This window comes from Rhinatrema bivittatum, chromosome 6 (genome assembly GCF_901001135.1).
Source record: "Rhinatrema bivittatum chromosome 6, aRhiBiv1.1, whole genome shotgun sequence".
Taxonomy (NCBI): Eukaryota; Metazoa; Chordata; class Amphibia; order Gymnophiona; family Rhinatrematidae; genus Rhinatrema; species Rhinatrema bivittatum.
In genome coordinates, this window is record NC_042620.1 from 49765247 (window position 1) to 49782486 (window position 17240).

General features: G+C 40.8%; 1 protein-coding gene across 3 annotated transcripts in view; it reads right to left on the minus strand.

Moving 5' to 3' along the window:
• The window catches only part of TMEM163 (transmembrane protein 163), a 444927-nt gene that overhangs the window by 412447 nt on the left and 15240 nt on the right, over nucleotides 1-17240 (minus strand). For 2 of the 3 annotated variants that reach the window (XM_029605360.1, XM_029605358.1), the window contains exon 2: nucleotides 4902-5024. In XM_029605360.1, coding sequence (XP_029461220.1) covers nucleotides 4902-5024 — 123 coding nt within the window. The remainder of the gene's footprint in view (nucleotides 1-4901; nucleotides 5025-17240) is intronic. The other variant, XM_029605359.1, reaches the window with a different exon arrangement.

Here is a 17240-nt window from a genome sequence, read left to right on the forward strand (position 1 = left end):
CTACATTTCCATGGGCCACCCTGTACTTTCTCACAGTCATTCAGACTTATTTTTTCAGATCCCCATTACTGCAGTTTTAGTAGAGCCATGATGCCTTTTAAAGGATCAACAAAAGATATTGTAGTGCATGAATTTTCGAGAACCTGCTGGCCCTCTGATGGGGTATTAAAACCCCGCTAAGCCTCCAGTTTAACTCTGCACTGCTGCACAATGTATAAAAATGCTTTACTGGCTTTCAATTCAATTCAATTCTTGAATGCAAGGAAATAATTTCCTGCACTTTTCGTCAAATGAGAAAATCTACTTAAAGAATATTTCCAGATCACGATGAATAAAAAGGCTCTACTTTAGTATATAGCACAGGCAGACTAACCATTGCTACCATTTCTTTCTTTATTTTAGTTATAAGATTCTTATAACCCAAGTTTCACTAACAGCAATCAAAGCAGAATGCTACAAGATAATAAATAAACAATAATGTACTAAGTATAATTTTTAAAAGCCATAAACAACAAGAACATCTGTAAATTATCACAACAATAAAAACATCATTAAACAAAATAAAACAAGTTTCAATAAAATATAGAACCACAAATGAGCATAATAATAAAATACTGCAAAATAGAATAACTAAATTAGAGTTGTCCGTTCATCAATGAAGTCAAATATTTATGTTTAAATTACAATATTTCCTTTTTATGCATATATGTATTTTTCTGGATTTACGCAATTCTCAGTTCCCTGATCCTCATAACAATGTCGCACAGAACGGATTATTATTGTCCCCGAGCTTTCACATTGAGAATTATAAAGGAAGCAATCCAATTTTATTTAATGCAGAACATGAATGAGTGAAACTCAGTCTCTCACAGCCCTTGATTTCTTTCAAGTTTTAATTGTTATCTGCTTTATATTCTTTCTATGTGTGCCCGTGTGTTTCATGCCAGTTTATGAAGTAAAGCAATGGGGCTATGTTTTTCAAATGAATTGCTTCTCCTAATGTATGCTAAATTTTGCAGACAGCATTTGGTCAAATTTTAATAATCCCTCTTGGGAGCTGACACCAAGTTCCAGCAGGTCCAACACTGCAGATTACAACAATAAACCAGCTCCTGCTGTCTCAGGGAAATGCTGTGCCTTTCTCTATTTTCAGGCTATGGACAGACATTATAGATGCCTGCAGCCTCTTGCCTTGTACTTAGAATGTCAAGGTTTTCTAATCAAGTTACAAATACTTGAAGGAAAATATTCAGCAATTTGTAGTGAAAATAATAAAAAAGAAATGCATCCTCTTGAATCTAGACTGTTATGCTGCCATCACAGTATTGCCTGGATGTTTACATTATTTGACAATATAATACATATATCTTTCTATATATACATTCAATGACTTGCTCAGTTTCTGATTTTACTTGTTATATTAGGTTTGGTTTTCTCTTAAAGTGCTCTTCAGAACTAGATTTGAATTTAAATTTAATTTCCCTAAGGATGAAAATATTTGCCTTTCACTGTCTATTGAAATCACTAGTTCCCGGATATTGTTGTATACATTTTTTTCTACCTATGCCTGTAATTTATCCCTTGCAAAGTAGAAATTAATATATCACTGCATTTCCAATGGTCAAGAGTGTTGAATGTCAAAGCTTTAATCAATAAAAGAATTATTTTAAAAAACGCTGATTTATATTGTTCAAAATTAAGAGGTAGAAGCAATTATTCTCAGGGCCGGTGCAATTGTATTAGGTGCTCTAGGCGAACCTTACAGCCTTGCGCCCTCTGGTCCTGACCCCGACCTCTTCCCACTCCCCAGCCCAGCCCATGCAGAATTAAAAATTATTCATTTATAAGAACAGATTTTACATGAAAAAGAACATTGAAAGTACAGTCTTCCAAGGTAAAAATATCACTTACAACTTGTATATTTATAGGCACTCCTATGTGCCAGCCACAAAGCCTTGCATAAAAGATATTTGGAACCCAAATGAAATTAGGTCTGTTGTAACACATGTTGGGTGTGGGCTTGGTGCTCAGAAAGCCATGAATAAACTCAATTACAGTTACAATATAGTAAACCTCCCATATCAAAACAGTACTGACTGCCAGCAATCAGTCACAGCCTTATCTATAAAAAGGCAAAATGGCAAATATTACACCAGGCCCTTTTAAAACACTTCCTGTTTGGAAAACAGAACAGGCTAAGCTACACAGAAACTACATACTAGCAGAAAACCTCACCTAGGTCACACATGCAGAACATAGACAGATCCTCACCAAATACAGAATAAAGAAACCCAAAGGTATAAACAGAAACATGTGGACAAAAACTGAAGTAAAACCACAACAAGCCAGACTCTGTATGCTGTGCAACAAGGGAAAAACAGAAACATTACCATTCATCATAAAAAAATCAGACAATAAAATAAAGAAATAACAAACATCAACAATAATTAAACCTTATTGATAAAACAAATATTTAAAAACAGCTAAGAAACAGATTAACATCCAATAATTAAAAACATATAAATATTTTTTAAAATGTTCCAAATACTAAAAGAATATTTAAAAACATCAGACATATCAAATAACACCCAATGATTTTAAACTAAGAAAGATTTAAAAAAATCCTCTGCTTTCCATGCCTGGGAACATTTGACTTCCAAAAGCATTGAGATTATTATGGATTAGCAGGTTAGTTGGGATGGAAAGGGAGGTTTCTTGTGCACAATGTCTCTTCTCTCCCACACATACACATGTTCTCTCCCTCTCACACACAACACACATACACAAACAAACATGCTCTCACACACACGTACAACCTCAAAGGCTTCTCTCTCACACACATACACACAGATCATATCCCTCTTTTTCTCACTCATTTTCAAACTCAGAGGCTACCTTGCTCTCTCACTCCCAGACACATATACACACACAAAACCTTACAGGCTCCCTCTCTCTCTTACTCACACACACACACACACACACACACACACACACACACACACACATACACTCAAAGGCTTCCTCTCTCAATCCCAGATACAAAACCTCACAGGCTCTCTCTCATTCCCACAGACACCCTTGCTCCCTCTCTCATTTACAAACAAGAGAAGGCCCCTTTGACTTCAATATAAAAGAAAATCAGGCCCAGGACCCAGCTTGAAGCCTAGGCTCAAATTCAATACTGCAGCCTATGTCCTGGTCACCTATGCATGGTTCTAATGTAGTACCAGTGACATTATTGTGGTGCATCTTCCAGGCAAAGAATGCCAATTTTAGTCACTGGATCAAGAAAGAAGACAAAGGAAGGCCTACGCCTGGGCCTCCAGGCCTAGACCTTGGGCCTGGGCCTGGCCTAGGCATAGGTTCTGGCATCATATCCAGGCCTAGGCCTGGGTCTCGGCAAAGGGACCTGGCTTCAGACAGGCCCCAGTGTTGGGCCCGGGTCTAGACCCAGATCTCAGCAATGGGACCCAGCCTCGGCCAGCCCCCAGCATGGGCCTGGCCTTGGTGACTGGAAATCTGTGATGGGATCCAGCATCAGCTGAGCTCCAGCACTGGACCCAGGCCTAAAGTCAGACCCAGGCATCAGTGTTACGACCCAGCCTCAGTACAGGCCCCGGGACAAGACTAGGATGAGACCTGGTCCCTCCAAAGGACAGATTTTTTTTTTTAGCAAACAAATAAGAAAATAAAGGAAAATTTTAATGTATTGTTGTCCGAAGCCTATTTTCAATTCATATGATTCGAATGAACTGAAAATAGCCTCAATTGTTACATTTTTCACATTCGTTCAGAATGAATGCACATCCCTACATGCTCCCTTACTCACTCCCATATACACACAACCTCATAGGCTCCTTGTCTCTCACTCCCAAACCCACACAGGCTCCCTCTCTGTCTCTCTCACTCACGTTGAAACACACAGACTCCCTTGCTCTTTCACTCCAGGACTCTACCTGTCACCTACTACAGCCATCCTAGGCCTTCCTTTCTTCGGCTTGGTTTGGGAAGGGGCTCAGGTGTGGTCTTCCTGCACCCTGCTGCTTCTTGTCTTCAGTCGTGGATGGGATGGGATCTGCCTGTGGCCCTCCTGGGCCTTTCTCCTCCTCCTCCTTCTCTTCAGCCATGGGAGGTATAGGCTCCATCTGCAGCCCTGCCAGGCTTCTTTCCTCCTTTTAAGCCATGGGTGGGATGGGTTCCATCCACAGCATCTCCAGGCCTTTCTCTATCTTCAGCCAATGGCCAGGGGCTCACACTAGAGATTTTGCTGCCCCTAAAATTTGGCATGCTAGGCGACTGCCTAGTTCACCGAATGAAAGTGCTGGCTGTGATTACTCTCCACCGTGCATCTCAGCAGTGCATCTCCACAGTGCATCTCAGCAGGAAAAAGTCAAATATTTCACTTGAAAATATAACTCTAACTGCCACCTGATAACCATATTTCTATACTTGGTCTTAATGGCTTTCTTTCAAACTGACTTACTCTACAATGAAATTATCTAGCAATACTTTTAAAAATTATTTCTGCCATATTGAGTTTACACTAAAAATATTTAAAAAAATAGGTCCTATCACGTTGAATACTTCTGGTTGAAAGAAATCTAATAAGATGTATATATTTATTTCATTTTTCCTTTTTTCTTTTCCATGAAACTGAAGACTGACAGAACTACCATGAGAAGAAATAAGTAGAACCAAAGTCTAGTAGATTTTCCCCGACTTTAAATAGTGTTGGGCATTGCATAAAACATTAACGGCCTCAGTAATTCACAAGCTTTAAAACAGATCTAAAATATATGAAAAATAATATTCAGCACTGACCTAAAAGCCTCAAGCAATCCCATAATGCTGAAAATTTAAAGCTATCAAGACGAGGCATTAACAATGTGCTTGGTACTCACTGAAGGCAGCCACTGCAAGGACCAGGGTAACAATGATGGATGTCCAGGATATCCAAAGTGCCTTTTTTCTGTAGTTCTGAGCTTCGTGAGGTTTAAGTTTTGTGCTGCTTTCTAGTAAACCTGCTAAAATTAACAAAATAAATCAGTGAGCCTTGTGTATTAATCTTAAAAGTTTACAAAAAATATTAATAATAATGTTAGTTCAAGAGCACAGTACACTACTGCACTTAAAGAAATATCATGTCATATACATTTTTCTGCATCGGTTTGTATGCACTTGAAGGATGATCTTACCAACATTTGACATTGTGTTCCATTTTGAGGATGTGGGGTAAATGGTACAATTTAATTATTCTTATTTTATTGTTTTAAATAGAATTTGAAAACTATAGCATGCAAAAGGAACCAGAAATATGTTTTAAGAAAACAGCATGACCATTCTCTTTTGTGCAATAATTCTTTTAATTGTCTAATTATAGATACTATTTTCGGCATTCAGCTTATGATGTGACTCCTCTGTGACTAACAAACTACATAATGGCACAGATACACTGCTGATATTATGTTCCCATTTCTGTGCTTCATCTGTCCCATTTCCTCTTGAATATAAAGTCACATACTAATTATAATAACCTATTAGTATAGGAGCCAGGACTGAATTCACAGTGCACATTCAAGATATAATGCTCTGAAACACTTTACTGATGCGGGGTGGAGGGGAACACGGGGGGAAAAGGGGATCAATTCACACATACTCTGGAATTCCAAAAACTTTCATCATAAACTTATTCATTCATTTTAGCAAATAGACATCATCACATGTTCCTTAAAAAGAAAATGAGGCTCAGAGTCCCTGCATGTCTCGAGGAAACTGAATAAACCCTCTTAATATCAAAATCTAGATTTGTGTAATGCATTAGCAATTTCATTATAATATGCATAATCTTCATTATTCTTCCCTAATAGATGGAGTCATGTTATTCATGGCACTAACAATTGCACTATTTGAGCTGGCAGGGGCTGTCTCCAATGGCCCCGCCCCTTTTCATGATCAGATACTTTTTATCAATAGCCATAATTCAAGATGCTGAGCTCATATAAAAACAACAAACAACCTAGGCCTTTTCTGGAGCCACTGAAACCAGCTCAACCTAGGCCAGTCACCAAGTATGCCTGGCATGAATAACAGAAATCAAATAAAGAAACAAAACCTATCCAAATTATGCAAGGGTGGAAAGCAGGAAAACAGAGGTTAAAAAAAAAGGGGGGGGGGGTAACGGGGTATTCAGGGGATGGGGAGCCATCACCCTGGCGAGGGAAGCTTTAGGGTTGCTCTGAGCTCACGCTTGCCCAAAGCACGACCCCAAGGCCCGTGGTGCAATTGGACAAAAGAAGCACATTGAGCATTCTCCGGCAGTGACCACTTAAATTAAGGGAAGAAGCAAACAGAACTTGCCCACACTCAACCACCACAGTGCTTCATTTTAATATGCTCTAAAGCAGCCCTACTCCATAGGTTTCCATAGGGAAGGGAGGGAGAAGGATAAAGAAAAGAAAACTAGAAACCTTTAAATGTGTAAGCATTAAAAGAGTTCTGTATTTAAAAGGAAGAAACCACAGGACAGTTGAGAGCCGCACCGGCTTTACTTTTTATGATGGCATCCATTGCTTGATTGGGAGATTAGAAACCCCTTAGACTGTGAACTTTGAATTCCTCTTTAGTGGAATCTCACTATGGGGAAATCAGAAATGAGGGCAGGACTTCAATGTCACGCTTGGAATTGAGCTTATACGTTTATGCCAGTTGGAATTACATGCAATGCGACTTAGCTTGACTGAAGTACCGGCTTCACGTTGAATGACCTGTTACGAATGTGTGTAATGTGACTCAAAGCTCCTTGGAGGATGAGGCTCGACTTCCTTCTTTGATTTTTTTTTTTTAGAACCTTAAAGTTAGTCCATTGGAGGTTTGCCTGCAAAGTACTGAGCCTGGGATTGGTGAAACCATTTCAGACTCCTCCTTATCGATGACAGAGGAAGAAGATTTTACTGGCCCTACAGCTTTACATTCTCCTCCTCTAGGCTTGATTTCTAATTTTTGAGGTATTGCTATAGACTTTATGTTGTCTTGATTAAGAAGGTGCAAGAACTGTTTCTTTGGGTAGGATTGGGTGTGGGTGATGACTTTTGCCTTTGTGTTGTATGATGGGGCAACCCCCATTCTTATTAATGTGTGACTGTCCAGAAGAGATGAATAGCTTATTAGGGTAGCTGGGAGGGTATGGAAGGGGGAAAGGATGGAAGAGGGAGGGGTCGGTTTTGGGAGGCTGTACAGAGAAAACAGGAGTCTTTATGAAACGAAGGTAGGGCATGGAGGAATGCTATGCATCAATTGACATTAATGGAAAAATTGGTTTCCTCATGCTCTTTTAAGAGCAATCAATCTTTCTTGGCAGTGTGGAATGATTGTTTGCAAATGCTAATTCCCAGAAATAGATGCCATGTTCTTAATGACTTGCAACTTTGAATACCTTCTCCTAAAAAATGTTACTGGGGGACTGTGTTTTGGTTCTATTTTTATCTGTGTAGCAGTGGCATTAAACTTCTTTCTCTCACTCCCTTTTCATTTCTCTGGGGGTGGGTAAGGATGTTGTTGTATAGACCTTGCTAGTTGGGGAGAAAACTGGAATTCTGATATTATGTCTATGTTGTTTGAGGTGCATAAGGAACAATGCACAATACACATTATTGGTTTGTAAAATTGCAAATCTTTAATTAAAAAGTCTGAACATACAAGGAATTAACAAAGAATAGAAGGGAGAAAAGGAAGTATCACATAGTCTGAAAAAGAGCCAAACAGGGTTACAGGCACATTATACATTGCGCTTTGCCCTCACTCCTACAGTTTGTGAGCCTCACTGCATATCAAGTCAGGCCTTTCCCTTCACAAACCATATCTCTCTATCATACTATGCCATTACAGCTCTCCACTACACATTACAGAGCTCATTAGTCAAGTGAGGGGAATAAGGGAAATCTGGGAAGAGTAGCCAGCTGAAATAGAACACTATAGCCGCCCTCAGTTTCACATCTCATTCAGCAACTGACTCATTTCATGAAAGCACAATTGCAATTTTTGTCTGTAATTTATACTACAAACATAAGTAATTATCTGGAGGAATAGTAACCAAGCATTTCACCACAAAGGAAATGACACACCTACACATATACTACAGACTGATCCTACTTGGCTGTGTCTTACCATAAACTTTCCAAGAAGTCAGTAGGAAGCCTCTACATCAAGGGAAGTTGTTATACTCCTACTAGGGCAAAAAGCAATCTCTAACTTATTGGAGGTCATCAGTACAAATGAACATGGCACAAAGGTTATTCCTCCACAGCAAGGTACTTGTAACAGCATTTCCATCTTTGGAGTGGACATTGTATCAGACCTTCTGCCCTTCTTATCTTGCCAGGCCATTACTGGAATCAGGTACAAGTAGCCACAGGATTGCTTGCTAATCAATGTGCCCCCTTTTGCAGAGTGGCAGATGGTATAACCCATTTCTTATATCACTCCCTTGAGAGGTTGTCACAATGTACTAATGTAGAGAGGCCCCCTAGAGTGTTTTGGAAAGCAGGAACTGGAGAGACATCAGAAGCAAGGGAGCGAGGTAGGGGGTGGGGGGTGGGGGTTCTACCTCCCCTGCAGTTATCTGCAGAACATATAAAAATGGTCTTGGATCTGTGGTATGTCCTAAGGGCTCAGAGGAATGGATTTTTTTAGCTGTCTCTCTTTAGGTGTTTGGAAACAACAGCTGAAGGGAAGATTTACCGATGCTTTTTGTCCCCTTGTTACGGTACATTTCCAAGTCCTAAGAATATGGTCAAGGCTTAAGAATTCCCCACCAATCAGATAATAGCTCTTATCCTTATGACTTCTGTTTCTGCTAGAATAGAGAATCCTGTTTAGAGCTTGAGTTTGTTCAGGGTTTTGGTTTGGGTTTTTTTGGGTTTACCAGTAAGGAAACCTAGAAAACAATTAGCTACCTGGTCAGCTATCTTTGGAGAAAAAGAGTTCACAATGGGTTCCTTCAATCAACATATCCTAATGCCACCCAGACATTATTCCTGAGGTAGAAAAGAGTGTGTTCCCATTCATGCAGATAAGGTGGAGAAAAAAAGAGAGAATACCCAATGTGATGCATCACAGGAAATATAAGGAGAGGAGATTGTCCTGCAGTACAGCAGAACAGAGCATTGGATGTTTAGGACAATGAGGTCTTCCAGAAAGAAAAGGAACCTTAGATCTTACCCACTCGGAGATGCTGAGTACTACCAAACTAAAGATAATGGATTCCTCTCCTAAAAAAATGTACTTTGGGTCAAATTGTCACCAGAGATGGTTTTCAAGGGTGATGAGTCAGATGAACTGAACCAAATCATTGTGAACCTGGAAGATGTATTAGGCTAGATTGACTAAATAGTAGCAAATCACCTGGACCGGATGGTATGCACCCCAGGGTACTGAAGGAACTAAAAAATGAAATTTCAGATCTATTAGTTAAAATATGTAAACGATCATTAAAATCATCCATTGTACCTGAAGACTGGAGGGTGGCCAATGTAACACCAATATTTAAAAAGGGCTCCAGGGGCGATCTGGGAAACTATAGACCAAGGAGCCTGATTTCAGTGCCGGGAAAAATAGTGGAAACTATTCCAAAGATCAAAATCACAGAGCATATAGAAAGACATGGTTTAATGGAACAAAGTCAGCATGGCTTTACCCAAGGCAGGTCTTGCCTCACAAATCTGCTTCATTTTTTTTGAAGGGGTTAATAAACATGTGGCAAAGGTGAACTGGTAGATGTAGTGTATTTGGATTTTCAGAAGGCGTTTGAAAAAGTTCCACATGAGAGGCTTCTAAGAAAACTAAAAAGTCTTGGGATAGGAGGTGATGTCCTTTTGTGGCTTACAAACTGGTTAAAAGACAGGAAACAGAGTATGATTAAACGGTCAATTTTCTCAGTGGAAAAGGGTAAACAGTGGAGTGCCTCAGAGATCTGTACTTGGACAGATGTTTTTCAATATATTTATAAATGATCTGGAAAGGAATACGATGAGTGAGGTTATCAAATTTGCAGATGATACAAAATTATTCAGAGTAGTTAAATCACAAGCGGATTGTGATACATTGCAGGAGGACCTTGCGAGACTGGAAGATTGGGCATCCAAATGGCAGATGAAATTTAATGTGGACAAATGCAAGGGAAAAATAATCCTTGCTGTAGCTACACAATGTTAGGTTCCATATTAGGTTTCCACCCAGGAAAAAGATCTAGGCATCATAGTAGATAATACTTCGACATTGTCGGCTCAGTGTGCTTCAGTAGCCAAAAAAGCAAATAGAATGTTAGGAATTATTAAGAAGGAAATGGTTAACAAAAAGAAAAATGTCATAATGCCTCTGTATCGCTTCATGTTGAGACCGCACCTTGAATACTGTGTACAATTCTGGTTGCTGCAACTCAAAAATGATATAGTTGCACTGGATGGCCGGCACCATCTTTAAAAATGCCGCAGGCCATCCAGTGCTCCTACCATGTGACAGGGGCCGGCCAATGGCACGGATACCCTGTCACATGGTAAGGGCAAAGGGCCATCGGCGCCATTTTGATTAGTGGCAGCCGACGGCCCAGGAGCGGGAGATCGCTCCCGGGACCCCCACTGGACTACCAGGTACCTGTAAAACGTTTTTGGGGGGTCGGGAGGGTGGGGGGAAGCTAAGGGATTAGTTTTAAAGTGTCGGGGTGGGTTTAGGGGTTATTTTTGTGTGCTGTTTTTCCCACCCTCCCCCAAAACGATAAGAGAACCCCCACGAACAATATTGTGGGGTTTTCCTATCGTTTTGGGGGAGCCCCCGATTTCTGACGATTTTGAAAATATCGTACGATATTTTCAATCGTCCGAAGCCCGATTCACATCCCTAATAGCTTTCCCCCTGCTTAGAACAGATCTGTAGGTGAGACTGCAGCACAACCCACCTCTCGTACAATTATGTGAAATGTACAAAGCCCCGTTATATTCTTCTACAGCATTGCCTTTGTGGTCACATAAGCAGATCTCATGTTATACCTCATGAATGTTGTTTTTTTTATTGCCTGACTGAGAAAATAGCAGCTGAGTCATCATCATGAGATCAAGCTTGCCCCTCTTCTTTCAACTGATATGGTTAGGACCATGATGAGCAACTATGGTAAGTCTTTCTGCCCACATTAGTAAGTATAAAGTGGTTTTTGCTTGCTTTGACTGAACAGTGAATAAAATATGGGAATGGGTAATTACCCTCTATAGTTTATTACAGTGTACAGGTGATTAATTCATAATCACTCTTCCATCATGGTCTGCTTGTTACTTCCCTTTATAGGAAACCTACAGATAGAAATAATCTCCTGCTATATGACAGTTACCATCCTAGATATCTAAGGAATAATATACCAGGTGGACAGGTTTTTTTAGATCACAATGCAAGACTGGCTTGGCCACTGTTGGAAACAGGATACTGAGCTTGATGGACCTTTGGTCTGACCCAGTATGGCTAATCTTATGTTCTTATGTTCTTATGCTACGATATATAGGTTACTTTTATGCATGTAACTTTTTTGGAAATTCAATCCATAGAGATGAACACAGGATTCATATTTTGAATTTGTGGATTACAATTTGTGACGAACTCTTACATATTAAAATTGGAAAAGTTGCTAAAAGCTCTTTGAATGGCAATTTATTGTCCCTCCCGATGCAGCCCTCACAGTGAAACATGTTGACTGTGTCGGGGGACTTATATGGTTGACAAGCTGCCTTTTTTCCTCAAAATTGTGGAGTTCTATACGTTTAAATAAAGACTTCTTCAAATAACTTGATGTAAGGACATATTTAGTGTTTACATGCTCTCATTTGTCTACTATTTTGAATTTGTGACATTTTGAATGTGTGGACTTAATCAGAAAATAGAGTGGAATGCATTTTTATAAGGTCCATCACTGACTGGACATGTTTTATTAGCTAATACTGATCACTGAAAAAAGCTCTCTCTTTACAAAAATGCTCCATTTAATACTGTCGTGTTGGGGGATTGTTTCCAATGGTCATGCAATTTTACAGTGGGATATTTAAAACTCTCCACCTTTTCGCATGCTAACCCACATTTAGGAAGATGCTGACTGCAGTATGTGACTGACGTTTGTTAGGTTTTAGCCTTACATCCTAAAGTATAATCAACAAATTTCCACTTATTTGTAATTTGTGTTCAAAGAATACATTTCATGATTTTTGCATAGATTCAACTGAATTATGATTTTGTTGATCATCAATAATTTTTTTAAAGGACGTTTTTTCCCCACTTCATCTCTTTTAGCTTTTGTCCTTTGTTCTAGAGAAGGCAAAAAATTTAGATCCATCATTACATGTATATATTTGCTAAATGATATGTATGCCTTTACTTTTGTTTTTCAGAACTAAGATGGACAAGTAACAACCATCTTCCCAGTCTGGGAGTACAGCTAAGGCCACCTTCCACAAGGATATACGGTTCCAGGTTTCTGGATAATAGGATGCTCCTCCAGTAGGGCCCAAGAAGTTATTTCATGCTAAGAGCCACTCTGATGCATACTGTTCATCAGGCTGATGAGTAACCAATGATACATTGTGATTCCAGTGTGTAAAATATATAGATGTGATAGGACAGACAAAATTGGTGGGATGGATTGCACGATATGTAAAAGATGGCAGAGACAAGCATGATAAAAATCCTGCAGGAAAGAAGTAAGAGTATGGAATCCTTGGGTAAGAGTATGACAGTTGGTGTACACAACAAGCCACCCGGCCAAAATGAAGAAACAGACTGTGAAATGCTAGCTGCAATTAAAAAAGCAAATAAATTTGGCAACACAGTAATAATGGGAGATTTCTGTTACCCTGGTATTAACTGGGTCAGTGTCTCATCAGGATATACTAGATGCCATAAATGACTTCTTCATGAGCAGCTGGTCCTAGAAACGATGAGAGGGGCAGTTATTTTAGATCTAATCCTCAGTGGAACACACAGCCTGGGACGAGTGGTTATTATGGTGGGGCCGCTAAGCAATAGTTATTTATTTATTTATTTATTTAGGATTTTTATATACCGACCTTCTTAATACAAGTATCAAATCAGGTCGGTTTCCAAAGAACAAAACTGTCGCGGTTAAGGCGTTACAATAAACAGAGTTTCTGAACATAGGAACATCAATAAATATTACATAAGCAACAGTAACTCGACAAAGTAACGTGGATAAATATGGGTACTAGCTAAATAGGGGTAGTGTAACTTGGGATATACATTTAATAGAAAAATGTGTAGATGGGCGCAAACATGAGTAGTGCAAGAGCTCGACGAACTAATGCATCAACAGAAGAGTGTATTCAATACAGGTGGACTGTCCATATCGTGGGTGGTCAAGGAGCTTGAGGAGGACTATTTTGTTCTTTGACCGGTGTCAGAATGTTCTTGTGATTCTGGATAGGCTTGCCGGAAGAGCCATGTTTTTAGGTTTTTCCTAAAAGTTAGATGGCAAGTCTCTTGGCGTAGATCCGGCGGTAATGAGTTCCAGAGGGTGGGTCCGGCTGTGGAGAGTGCTCGTTTTGTAAGTGAGGTTTTCATCGGGAGAGCATATAAAGAACCTTTGTAGTTGTATCTGATGGGTCTTTGTGATGTATGAGGGCGGAGTTGCGTGTTTAGATTTAGATGTGCGATGCCCATGATATCCTTGTGAATCATTGATAGTGTCTTGAAGGTGATTCTGGCTTTTATAGGAAGCCAGTGAAGGCTGTGAAGAATAGGTGTGATGTGGGCTCTTTTGTTTGTGTTGGTGAGTAGCCTTGCTGCAGCGTTCTGCACCATCTGTAAGGGTTTTGTAGATAAGAGCGGAAGACCTAGCAGTAAAGAGTTGCAATAGTCTAACTTAGACAGAATTATAGATTGGAGTACTAGACGGAAGTCACTGAAGTGGAGGAGTGGTTTCAGATTTTTTAGCACTTGCAATTTGAAATAACATTCTTTAGTTGTGTTGGAAATGAAGGATTTAAGGTTGAATTTGTTGTCGAGACGCACCGATCACTATTTTTCAATAGTGATCATAATGACAATCAAATGTATCTATTTGTTCATTTAGACATTTTATATACCGTCGTTCCAAGTAAAAATCAAAATGTTTTACAAAAGTAACATTCATACTATAAATCAACACAACAGGGATTAATATAAATCTACTGAGATATTCTAATACATATTAACTAAAAGTCTACGACATCAGGCTAGTAGTATAGGAATTATCATTTAACACAATCACTGGAAGGAGGACGTTAAGTAAAACTACTACAGTATCATCTCATTTTAAAAAGGGAAACTATGTCAGAATTTGGAAATTAGATACAAAAAACCTGAAAGGAATGGTTTAAAAGGTTAAAAGTTTGCATGAGCCATGAACATTGTTTAAAATGTATTCCTCGCTTTAAAAAAGGTCAAAGGAAGACCAAATAATTGCCAGTGTGGTTTAATGGTGAGGTAAAGGAGGCAGTTAAAGCTAAAAGGGCCAAAAAATGGAAAACAGACCCAAATGAAAACAATAGGCAAGAGCCTATGGGGTAGATTTTTTTAAAAAGTACGCTGGATTTTATAAGATACGCGCGTAGCCGCACGTATCTTCTAAAATCCTGGATTGGCATGCGCAAGGCTGCCGATTTTGGGTAGCCGGCACGCGCCGAGCCGCGCAGCCTGTCTCCGTTCCCTCCGAGGCCGCTCCGAAATCGGAGCGGCCTCAGAGGGAACTTTCTTTCGCCCTCCCCTCACCTTCCCCTCCCTTCCCCCCCCCCCCCCGGCCCTATCTAAACCCCCCCCTACCTTTATCCATGGATTTACGCCTCCCGGAGGGAGACGTAAATCCACGCGCGCCAGCGGGCTGCTGGCGCACCGAGACTCAACCCAGGGGCGGTTCCGGAGGGCGCGGCCACGCCCCCGAAACGCCCCAGGCCGAAACCACGCCCCCCGGTCCCGCCCCCGAAACACTGCATCATCCGGTCCCGCCCCCGACATGCCCCCTTCAAAAAACCCCGGGACCTACGTGCGTCCCGGGGCTCTGCGCGCGCTGGCGGCCTATGGAAAATAGGCGCGCCGGCACGCAAGGCCCTGCTCGCGTAAATCCGGGCGGATTTACGCGAGCAGGGCCTTGAATAGTTAGGCCAAGAAAGATTTCTCAAGAAATTATAAAGTCATGGGGGTCAATGCAGAAAAAATGCGCTGAAAGCGGGCCCTGAGTGTTCAGTGCCCACTTTCCTAACGTGTCCCCAGGCATCTCTCCTGGAGGCGCCATGCAATATTTTAATTAGGGGTCACACTGTCAAGGAGGCGCTAGAGTCGATTGCGATCTGCTTGCCGTGGCTGTCCACCAGTTTAGAAAACAGACGCTGAATTTATCAGCATCTGTTTTCCTAATTGGTACACAGCCACAGGTTCATAAAACGGATGCATCTGTTTCCTGAACCTGACTGCCGGCACTTAAAAAAAATTTTTTTTTTAATCTTTCGCTCCTCTAACTTAATATTGCCACAATATTAAGTTAAGAGGATGGAAACAAGGAGGGCAATATTCAGTCACAGTTCAGCTCAGCTAGTTTGGACGGATAAACTTATCTGGCTAAATTATCTTATATATTCAGTGGTGCAACTGCGCCGCTGAATATATCCAGCTATCCTAAAGTTATCCAGATTAATTTATCTGGCTAAGTCTGCTCCTCCCTGGATTGCCCTTGCCCTGCCCACTACTTAGCCAGCTTAGAGGGTCATTTTCCAAAGGTATCGCACGCGATATCTAAATCGGGGCGGAGTCCGCACCGGAAGGAGAGGAGTCGGGGCGGCTTTGGGGCGGACTCCGTGACGGCGAAAGATAAGAATCCTTAACACCGCCAGTATTGCGCCCAATAGCACCACCTTTTACGGTTGCGCTATTGGGTGCAAAAGCCGGCCCGCCCCCCCCCCCCCACCCCCCTGCCCCCCGGTACTGCGTGATTCAGGAAGCCGGGCGAAGATAGAAAATCTAGGCCTTAGTCATTTAGCCAGATAACGAGTTATCCGGCTAAGTTGCAGCCATTCACTGGGGCTGGATATTCAGCCACCACCACTTAGCCAGATAATTCCTAACTTTTCTGGCTAATCACCCTCAGAAACTAGGACTAAATGGTCAGTTTTCCAAATGAAGAAAAGTCTTTAGTGGAGAACCACAGGGATCGGTACTGAGACTTCTTCTGCTTAACAAATCATAAATGATCTGGAAAAGGGAACAATGAGTTAAGTGATCAGATATGCAGATGACACAAAATTATTCAAAGTTGTTAAAACAGCAGTGGATTGTGAGGAATTGCTGAAGGACCTTGTGAGACCAGAAGATTGGGCAACTGAGTGGCAGATGAAATTTTATCTGGAAACGTGCAAAGTGATGCACATAGGAAAAAATAATCCCAGCTAAAAGGTACACAATGCTGGGTTATGCCTTTAACTCTCCTATTCTTCAAGGAAAAGGACCTTGGAGTCCTTGTGGCTAATGTGTTGCAATCCTCTGTTCAGTGTGCGACGACAGTCATAAAAAAAGTAAATAGAATGTTAGGAATGATCAATAAAACAGATGAATATAATATTGCTTCCCGATCAAGCCTGTGTGCGACCTCACCTTCAATACTGTGTGAGTTTGGGTCACACCCTGTCAAGAAAGACATAGCGAAACTAGAAAAGGTGCAGAAAAGGGTGACAAAAATGATAAAAGGGATAGAACATCTCTCCTATGATGGGAGGCTACGCAGGCTAGGGCCCTTCAGTTTGGAAAAGAGACGGCTGAGAGGGGACATGATAGAAGCTTATAAAATCAGAAGTGGGGTGGAAGGAGTACATAAAGGACAGTTATTTATCCTTTCAGATAATGGTAAAACAAGGGGAAACTCCATGAAACTAACAACCAGCAGATTCAAAAGAAATTGTAGAAAGTTTTCCAGTGAGTGCACAATCAAGCTTTGGAATCTGTTGCTAGAGGACATGACCAAGCAGACTAACATAGCAGGGTTTAAAAAAAGGTTTGGACATGTTCCTGTAGGAGTGAGTCCCTAACACGTTATTATTCAGGTAGACTAAAGACAGCTATTGCTATCCCTGGGAGAAACAGGAATTATATCTATTTTATGGGATCTGACAGGCACTTGCGATCTGGATTGGCCATTGTCGGAGACAGGATGCTGGGCTCAATGGACCTTG